The sequence below is a fragment of the Diadema antillarum genome, unplaced genomic scaffold, assembly GCF_040938485.1.
Source record: "Diadema antillarum isolate AM-2024a unplaced genomic scaffold, OU_Dant_1.0 seq00000043_RagTag, whole genome shotgun sequence".
Classification (NCBI taxonomy): Eukaryota; Metazoa; Echinodermata; class Echinoidea; order Diadematoida; family Diadematidae; genus Diadema; species Diadema antillarum.
The window spans coordinates 586,151-597,094 of NW_027271155.1; the positions used below are offsets into that span (position 1 = coordinate 586,151).

Genomic DNA, 10,944 nt, shown 5'->3' on the forward strand with positions numbered 1-10,944 from the left:
TTGTACAGACAAGTTATATGTGTGACACACCCCCTCAGCCTCTTTGAACTGGGAGGAGAATAAAATCCAATTATATTCAGCTATCCTGAAATTATATGTACATGAATATCTATTAGATGTATGAAAAAATATATACAGCAGATGAACATTGTGCAAGTGTTGTAACTGAGAATAGTAGCTGAATATACTGGAACAGTTTCTACAACATAGTTTTTTTTTTTGCCTGTATCACCCATTTTCTTTGTTTCATTTGTGTTGTCAAATTGAACCTTTTTAATTATGTTGCTTTCATTTTTTCTTTCAAGTTTTGTTATCTTTCCTCCTTCCTATGTTTTTCTAGATCTTTACCTAGAGGGCTACAGATGTCAAGAATGGAAAAGTGTGAGTCCAAGATTCAGCCAGCCATTGCCACCCATGGGGGTGCCTGGGCCATTCCAGATCACATGAAGGACGCCAGTGCCCAGGGGGTCCAGCGAGCTGTGAGGGCGGGCTACTGTGTCCTGAGGGACGGAGGTACAGCACTAGACGCTGTGGAGGCTGCCATTAGAGTGCTGGAAGACGACCCTGTCTTTGATGCAGGTGTGACAAGATAACCCATGATGATGATGTTGATATGATAAGATAATTGCTTGATATTCTGAACTGAAGCAAGATACCAAAAAGAAATGCATACACTATCTGTGGTCACACTGGCAAAGCTTTTTGAAGTTTTAGTTCTCAAAGTTTTCCCAGTGTGAAGGCAAACTTACAGAAAACTTCTCGCAACACTTCTTTCAAAACTTCCCACTGAAACTCGTGAAATTTCAAGAACCCCACAAAGCAATTCAAGGTTTGTGCAGTCAGAATGCATGTAGCCGAAACTTTGTGAAGTTTGTCACGTAACCAGTCCAATTCCTGTTGGATGGCGTGTGAGCAAACTTTGCAAAGAGTTCTCGAAGTCAAACTCGAGAAGTTTTGCCAGTGTGACAGTGGCTGTTGTAAATTTGGATACCAATGTGACAATTTGCATTCGCGTTACCGTATTCCCCAAAGAAACTCAAGCATTGCTGATTACTTGTGAGACTTGGGTGAATACTATTTGTATAATACTCGTAGTCAAGAAACTGTGATGTGAAGTTTTAGCAAAATGATTTTTTTTTCTCGTCCTGTAGGTGTGGGGAAATGTATAAATAATTATAGGCAATGCTGCACACTGGCACTGGTCCGACTGTCCAGGACCAGTAAAAATCACTGTCAGACCAGTAACTTTTTCAGGAATAGACCAGTAAAAAATTGAAAAACTGTGTACCTACTAGTCTTACAGACGGGTTGGACCAGTAGAAAAAATGGGTTAGTGTGTAGCCCTGTGATAGGCCTATATAGTAATGATAATATCGTGCTTTAAAAGTCCATAAGACTGCCACTGATTGCGTCTGTATGTGCTTTAAGGTTGAAAAAAAAATTATACTACTAATTATGACAATTAACTCTTTTGAAATCTTTCTGAAATACGTTTTCACTAGAGTTTTGATAGCAAATGTACAATTAACTCATTTGAATTGATTTTGAAATATGTTTTTAGTACAGTTTTAAACTTTGAATTTGTGGCTCAGTCATTTGAGTAAGATGGAATAGAATTCCAAAGTTGTGTGATACAACATACAGTATCACACTGGGTACTGATAATAAAATGTCAGCATAAAATTGTTCATTCATGTTTTCATCTAGGGACTGGAGCTGTGCTGAACTATGACGGTGAGGTTGAGTTGGATTCCATCATCATGGAAGGCAAAGAGTTAAGGTCAGGAGCAGTGACCTGTGTGCAGAACATCAAGAATCCTATCTCACTGGCCAGGAAGGTCATGGAAAAAGTGAGCTGATGCTTTTTGTATTTCAGGGAATCAAAAGTTTTTTAGTTGATTTTTGTCCCCACAATAACTAGAAAAGAGTAAAGAAGACTTTAGATTTCTCTGGAACACATTACATTGAAGTCCAAATCATAGAGTAATATCTTAGTCTTTGGTTTATCAAAGCTATGAGGTTTGGGAGGGTGGTTGTTTACACATTGCCACCTTGCACAGAGGCTAAATGTTTATATCACTGTCTTGGTAACTGTAGTTATCACTTTTGACATAAAAAAATGAACACTTCAAACAAGTGTGCCCTACTTTCAGGGAATTATGTTTACTTAACTTATATCTGAATGTGTATACTGGTATGTTTCAGGGGAACATATTGACATATGACTCCTATAAGAGCACTCAATCCTTGATATAAGATTAAATCTGATATGAGAGGGGAGCACGGTTTTATGGCAGCTTCCATTGAGATTCAACTCTCCTGTATAAATTGATTTTCTTGAGGGCAGCAACTTAGACCCTTTGTGTGTTTTGCTGGTTGGCACAGAAAACCTCATAGCATTGTACATGCTATACAAAGTCCCTGGCACATAAACTTTAAGGTTTGATGACAGTTTACTTTGCTATTTGAGATTTGGAATGTGTAGGCATGACAGCTTACTCTAATTGTAGGTGATATCTTCGCATGATTGTACAGGTTAGTCACGACTTCAGAAACATCAATAAAAGGATTATTGTTTCATAGTCCATGAAGTATATTTTTCAGTTGCTGTAGATGCTAACTAGAAAGGCTGAGTATATCATCAACATAAACTAGAATACATGATATTTAGATAGAATTCCTTTAAATGTATTAATTGAATTGTGACTTGATATTTGGTGACATCTGTAGTTTGATTCAAATAGATACAGAGATTACTTCCAACTATGTTATGGACAATGCTATGTGTTGAAGTCATCAAGCACTTATGAAAATTAAAGGCGAAAGATTTTGTTTCCGCTAATTGTGAGTGTGAAGTATTGTACCTGGTAATGTTCCGTGTCATTTGCTGTAAATCATGTGTGGTTATAACTAAAATTGCAAATAACACCATACTTCTGAATTTTTTTTTGTTAAAGGTATGATATCACATCATTCTCTTCAGACAGATCATCTGTTGCTTGCTGGCAAAGGTGCCAACCAGTTCGCCAAGGAGGTGGGAATTGATGAAGTCGATCCAAGCGAACTAGTTACTGAGGAGGCAAGGAAAATGTGGGAGGAATATCGCAAATTCAACAAGAACGTTGATGTTTTCTTCTCAAATAGGTTTGGCATCTTTACTCTGTCTTGTTTACTAAATCGAACATTGTGACTAAGCCATGATATTGTATAGACTTGTGGATAATCTAGTGGAGTATACCAAAGTCACTCAATTAATGGTGCTGTTCAATTGAAAAGGAGCTTGTAATGCAATTTAGATTCATTGATGAGTTGTTGCCTGTCACAGTTCTGATAATCAAAAGATGTGCCACATTTTGAAGAGCAAATTCCTTCTGAGAGTATTTGATTTTACATGGACATCCTTGAGAATGTAATGCCTTTCAGGTTGTTATATTTTGAAAAAGTCCCAATGTGAATGTCTTTCAGTTCTTTTTCCCCGTTGAAGGGATTTCCAAATATCTATTTGTATCTTTAGTGTGGCACAAGTTGACTCTTGTGTTATTACCAAGTAAACAAAAGCCTTTCCTCTCATAAAGCAATGTTTTCTCCCTTACAGAGCAGAATTTGGTCATGAGACGGTCGGGTCAGTGGCTGTTGACAAGTGGGGGAATGTGGCGTGTGGTACGTCAACAGGTGGTATTACAGGAAAGCGAGTTGGGCGCGTCGGAGACACACCCATAATTGGTAGGTATCAGCCCTCAAATCTTCAAACGTTTCATAGATGTGATATCATCTTGTACTGCTGCAATTTAACTCTGTAGACATGTAATCAAGAATCAGAATTGCAGCAAGTCGACCAAAAGATGCCAGAATCTGCTGATTCATTGAATTACAATTATTTAACTTCTTCTTCTTCTTTTTTCAAGATAAAAATTCATGATTTTCCACCTTGGGGAGTGTATACTGTGCAATTGTGTGGCAGGAGGTGAAATTTTGCAAGTTCTGAATTTTGAAGGCCAATCTGCTGGCAAAATTTGCACAAAAAAGAAAACAGAAAAAAAAGTAGTACATGTAATGAAATCATTGTGGAAAAAGAGTATACATGTGTACATTTTAATACAGTCCTGGTTCATATGAAATACACTATAACTCCTCTTTATGTTCTTGTGTGATTTTGGTTCATATATTACAGGCAGTGGGGCCTATTGTGACAATGCATATGGTGCTGTGTCGACTACCGGGCATGGTGAGGCTATCATGAAAGTCAACCTGTCCAAGACAGTTCTCTCCTACATGGAGCACCTAGGTAGGTCTATGTCTCAGAACTACATAAACATGAGTGTCAGGTTACCAGTCAATCTTGCATGAAGTGTGCCTTGCACAAGTCAAATACACACGTGGAAAGTCCATTGAGAATGTCCAGCCTTCTTAGAAGTCAGATAAATGTACACAAATCGTACGTCATAGCTTGAGTGTGATTTTTCATTAACATTTGCCATAAGGAACTTCATGGAAGACATTGTTTGTATGATAAACATAACTTGCTGAGGGACTTCAAAGAGCTTTCAAATCAATAAACATAGATGAATACAGCCATTTTTGTCGAGCCCACCGGAGGTGAGGGGAGACTAAGGGATCGTCTGCGGCGTCTGTCCATCCGTCGTCCGTCTGTCGTCTGTCCGTAACGCTACAAAAACTTCAATAACTCTTTACTCTGGGCTTCGATTGCAATCAAACTTCGAGGGAAGAGGGGTCATACAAAGTTTCACATTTTACCATATATGAAGGTCACCTCAAGGTCAAAGCTCACAGGCAGGGGTCAATGAACTATAGGGCCCTATGTTAAGTTTTTTATGGCGCGTTTCTATTATGGGTCATAACTTTTGATCCATAGGTCCATTTGTGACTAAACTTGGATGGTAGATGTCCCTTGGGGATTGGATGATTACTACAAGGTCAAAGGTTACAACAGGGGACAACAAACTTTTAGAGCCCAATGTTAAGTTTTTATGGCGCGTTTCTATTATGGGTTATAACTTTTGATCCATAACTCCATTTGTGACTAAACTTGGATGGTAGATGTCCCTTGGGGAGTGGATGGTCACCACAAGTCAATGGTCACAAGCATGGGTCAACAAACTTTTAGAGCCCAATGTTAAGTTTTTATGGCGTGTTTCTATTATGGGTCATAACTTTTGATCCATAGGTCCGTTTGGGACCAAACTTGGATGGTAGATATCCCTTGGGGAGTGGATGGTCACCACAAGGTCAAAGGTCACAGGCAGGGGTCAACAAATTTTAAGAGCCCGATGTTAAGTTTTTATGGCACATTTCTTTTTTGCCATAAATTTTTACCCTTTAGTATCTCTTTTTTTTAAGCTGTTATATCCCATTCGCGTACAGTTTCTTGTACGTGAATGGGCGAGACACATTATGGCACTTGCCTTGTCTTTCTAAAGTTAAATCCATAAGAAATGAAGATCACGGTTAGAAGAAAAGATCTACAGAGTTTGCAATATACATGTATGTACCTCTACACAAGAGCACACATTTAGCAGCTAGTATTAGATTTCTTTTTTTAGCAGTTGCACTTTGGAAGAGAGAGATACAGGTATTAGAATGAATTGCTATTTTATAGCATACCTCTGATGAGGAAATTGTTCTCAAAGAGCCAGTCTGTAATGATAAGAATTATGATATGTGGCAACAATCTTTAAAAGTCATGACAAGATGGGGTTAGTGATCACAGAATTGGCAGTTATGTTGTATCATTACGTCCACTGATTGTGTATGCCTAACATGTGAAATCTCCTCATGAAACATTATATCAATATTCTCACAATAAAATTTGACATGTCACTACGTAGCTGTATTAGTGATATTCTTTGATACAAATTCAGAAATATTTAGTAAATGTTTTCCTTTTTTCTCAGGACTGTCGGCTAAAGAAGCGGCAGACAAAGCGGTTGGCTTCATGCATCGGCGGGTGGGCGGTGCAGGTGGTGCCATTGTCGTCAGTTCGTCGGGGGACCTTGCGAGGAGCTTCAACTCGCAACGCATGGCCTGGGCTTTTGCCAAGGACAACTCTGTGAGATACGGAGTGGATCCCAAAGATGACCTTGATGGTGGGAAGATTGCCTGACATGGAAACCCGGCAGTTTTCATAATGTCTTGTTGCTTCAGATAATTTGTAAGGATCTGAAATTGTAGTGGTTCTCATGGTGTCGTACCGTTTGATTTTACTTTTGTTTTGTTTTGTTGAAGTGACTTTGTGTAACTTTCATGCTCTCTTATTACTGCAACTATTCTGTTTATTATTTCAGTTGGGACAGATTTTACGTCCATGTACCTTATATTATTGATTTTTTCAATGAATTGAATGTTTTGGTGTTTTACATGGTGTTCTGGGGCTAATGCAACTTCTGATAGAGCTAAAGGTATGACAGAAAATTATGCATTTAGTTTGTTCTATGTGTGTTTCACATTTAAATTTCAAATTTAAGCATTTTCTTCAGTAAACAAACCAGCATGACTTTCACCTTCAGTCCCTGTGAGAAATTCTCTTTGTCAGATTATCCATGTGAATATTCTATCGCTATCAAGCAGATTTCTCTGGAGGTTCTTCTTCGTAAAGTTCATCAGTACATCGGCATATGATATGTACTACAGTGTACATATACATGCTGCATGGGCTTGCTGTTGCATTGGCTGCAGCGTTACGCTATGGCAAAGCCAGAGCGCAGCATGCAGCATACAAGAGTTAAATGTAAACAACCCTAATGTTGTATGTTTGGTTTGTTTTGTGTGTATTGTATTGTCCTTTATGCCAACAGTGCTGGAAACTAGGCTCGTCCAACAGTTGTTATTTTGTTTTAATCAGTTATAAGTCATGGCAATCAATTACATGTATAAGTTCAAATCAATTATAAGTCTCTTTGTAAAACAGAAACTCATAGTTGATTGAAAGTTGTAATGGATTATAGGTGGAACAGAGTTATTGATGTCACAATTAATCATAACTCTCGCTTGATTAAACAGGGCCCAGCATAAGTATTCAAGTACAGTCAACTTTGCCTAAGTCAAATCTATTTGGACTGAAGAAATAGCTTCGATTCAGAGAAAATTCGACTTATAAGGGATTAAAATCAATAACAGATAAAGCAGGGCTCGACACTAACGGTGGCCCGGGGCCACCAAAAATGCACGTCGGGTCACCAAAATTTCAGAAATGAAGATTTTGGTGGCCCGATCTGGGCTACCAAAAAAAAGTCGGATGTTTGCCTTTACTTTTGGAAATGGACAGCGGTAACAATTGGCTCCGTAAGATGCTAAAATAAATGTCCGATGTTTGCTTTTAATTTTGGAAATGAATAAGGATAACATTCGGCTCCGGAAGATGCTGAAATAAATGTCGAATGTTTGCTTTGACGTTCGGAAATGAATACTAAAAATATTCAACTCCGCACAATAATAAAATAAATGCCGGATGTTCGCTCTCACGCTCGAAAGTAAATAGCACTAACATTCAGCTCCGGAAGATGCTAAAATAAATGTCGAATGATCCCTTTGACGTTCGGAAATGAATAACAATAATATTCAACTCTGTACGATGATGAAATAAATGTCTGATGTTTGCTTTTACTTTCGAAAGTAAATAGCAATAACATTCGGCTCCGGAAGATGCTAAAATAAATGTCAGATGATTGCTTTTATGTTCGGAAGTGAATAGCCGTATTATTCTGCTCCATACAATGCTAAAATAAATGTCGGATATTTGCTATTACATTTCGAAATGAATAACAATAACATTCAGCTGCATTTGATGGTAAAGTGAATGTCTGATGTCTGCCTTGACGTTAAAAAATTGAAAAACTAACATTCGGCTCCGTACGATGCTGAAATAATTGCCAGATGATTCATTTCACTTTCGGAAGTGGACAGCAATAACATTTGGCTCCGTACGATAATAAAATAAATGTCGGGTGATTGCTTTTAAGTTTGGAAATGAAAAACGGTAATATTCTGCTCCGTACGATGCTAAAATGAATAACAGATTGTTGCTTTTATATCTGGAAATAATCAACGGTATCAATCGGCTCAGTTATAATATTATGCTAAAATAAATAGCGGATGTTTGCTTTCACGTTCGGAAATGAATAAGGATAACATTCAACTCCGTAAGATGCTAGAATGAATGCCAGTTGTTTGCTTTTACATTTGAAAATGATTAACGGTAACATTCGGCTCCATAAGGTGTTAAAATACTAGTAAATGTTGGATGATTGCTTTTATAATCAGAAATGAATAACGGTAACTTTCGGCTCTTTACAATGCTAAAACAAATGTCGAATGTTTACAAATGTCTGCAAATGCTCCCACTTTATCATTTCAAATGTGAGTTTTGACCACCTAAATAGGCATCAACTTTTATAATAATCTACAATATATAAGCCTATTTGCTAAATCTTAGAACTCAGAATAACGGTAAGATGATTGAATTTTCTATTCATTTATTTTAGACATGGGTACCTGTATCGCTTCCGTAATACTTAATATTTATTTTTCTATATTTATTAGGACCGATTTAGTTATTCTTATGTTTTTCTTGATTTTTTTTTTTCGGGCCACCAGATTTTACTTTAGGGTCACCAAAAAATAAAGATCAATATGGAGCCCTGAATAAAGAGATAAGGACTTGGAAAAGACCTTGACTTAGGCGATTATTCAACTTATGCGAGGTCAACTTAAGCATGGTTGACTGTAGGAAATAGGTTTTGATTGAATCTGTTCTCTCATGCAGCTTTAATAAGTATGCCAAGATGAAGCCACGAGAGTGCAGAAAGCAGAACAGTTTCCCCTACTCCTCCAGCAGTACTATTCGTAAGGGTTGAAGAGTTTCCTTCTACATGTACAATTGTATTTCCACTACCTCAAGAATCACCTCGAGATGCTCGCACAATCAATTATGATATGTTGGCAGAGTTTTGTGTGACGGATACAGTGCACTCCCGTTACAACGAACACGGTTATTATGAAATTTCGTTATAACGAAGTAAATTTTCTGGTCCCAAAATTATCACCATTAAAGTCTATGGTACAAAATTCGATTATAACGAACACGGTTATAGCGAAATTTCCGTTATAACGAAGTCTTTTCCGAGCTCCACAGACAAAGAAAAACAAAAGAAATGTGCTCCGTTATAACGAAGCGCGAATTGCTTTCGAAAATACGTGCGGAACAAGCATTTAAAATAGCGTCTCTGCATGGGTGAACGCTTCACACCACTGTGTGTTCGCTCCTTGTGTCACGCGCAGTTTCTGAGGGGAACTTGCATTTATCATTGTAATACAGTTATCCCATCACATTTCACATAGCTTTCCAGTGTATGATGAGTATTCAGCAAACATAATATGATGTATATACTGGTTCCTTGTTTTCGTTATGTATTGTATTTGTTCGGTTATAACGAAATTTCGTTATAACGAAAGAAAACTGCCGGTCCCGAGCATTTCGTTATAACGGGAGTGCACTGTATCATGAGTGAAAAAATGGCTTGGTTTGATTAGGTAAGGCATACTGTATTTTCATTCACTTTTTAAAATGCAGCCACATTGCAATGGCTAGCAGAATGATTGGCAGTACTGTACTTGAGTTTGCCTTAATAAAGGTAAAATTATATTTTAGATTTATGCCGATACTATATTCTTGTCCTGATTTTGAGTTAGCGTATGTGCGTATGTGTGCATGCGTGCGTGGGTGCATTCTATGGTTGCATATGATGATGGGTGGATACTGCATGTAGTAGATAAGAGTACAGTGTTCATGTAAAGGCACAATGAATTTTACAAACTTGCCTTAGATTTGAAAATATGGTCACCTATCCTTTTCCCTAAAAAAACAAACTAAATCTATTGAACAGGACGACCAAAGTGAATCATACGAGGGACAGTCAACACAAATTACAACAAATGAATCTCAAGAAAGTGACTAATAGTCGATATTTATTTGGCGCCTTGTAATCGTTATGAAAGGACCAAGACAAGTAGGATATTTTTCATTAGCCCATGATTGTCAAGATGGCACTATAGCTGTACATGTATAGCCATCTTGTCTAGGACCATTTCACATCAGGAAAAAAAAAATGATTATTGGAATAAGAATCCGCAATATGTACTTCATGCATTTTGTGTGCTACATGTAACCGAAAAACCTTTTCCCCCGTGGGCCAGGACAAGTGGGATATCTTTCGGTAGCTATAAAGCTATTATGTACAAGTCAGGATGGCACCATTAACATTCAGGCCCAGGCCGTTTTACACTGGCAAACTAAAGGGCATTCACACTGGAACATTTCCCCAATAGTGAAAAGAAGATCCTGAATGAGGTTCATCTGATTGGGGATTTCATAGAAATATGTTCTTCTTTCACAATCACGAAAATTAATGTGTACCTTCGCCTTCCACTTTCGCCTCCCACTGGTGGCTTCTTCAGACTGCGTCGTAGATGGCGGTATGACGCTGGACGTGATAGAATGGGATTTATACATGTGAGAGAATAATAATTTGCCCGAGTTTCTGTTCATTGTGTTAGCGGTTTTCTTGATGTGAATTGAACATATTTCTCGTCAAAGGAAGAGTATGATGAAGGGAATCATTGTACTTTTAATGTGAATAACCATCAACTCTAACTGGGCCGGGACAGGTGGAGCATTTTTCGTTAGCCGAGCTACAAATGTATTACTTGTCGAAATATTACCATTATTATCTTTGTCCAAGCCGCTCCACATTGGAAAAATTAGGCAATCGTGATATATCATTCTGCAATAGAATAGAGTTCAGATTTAAAATTACTTTACATCTCAAACATAACTACATCTGCAATGACAACTTGTATAAACAACCATAAATGACATAAAAGATATGTTTAAAGGAAGACACACAAAGTGGAAATTGTTAAGAGATGGGG

General features: G+C 37.7%; 1 protein-coding gene across 1 annotated transcript; it reads left to right on the plus strand.

The window, feature by feature from the left end:
* The first annotated feature begins 371 nt into the window (after positions 1–371).
* LOC139725475 (isoaspartyl peptidase/L-asparaginase-like) lies at positions 372–6,121 on the plus strand. The gene is made up of 6 exons (XM_071636551.1): positions 372–579; positions 1,708–1,850; positions 2,984–3,144; positions 3,596–3,723; positions 4,172–4,285; positions 5,913–6,121. Exons 1-6 carry the CDS (start codon positions 372–374, stop codon positions 6,119–6,121), a joined length of 963 nt encoding a protein of 320 aa, XP_071492652.1.
* Positions 6,122–10,944: the final 4,823 nt, after the last annotated feature.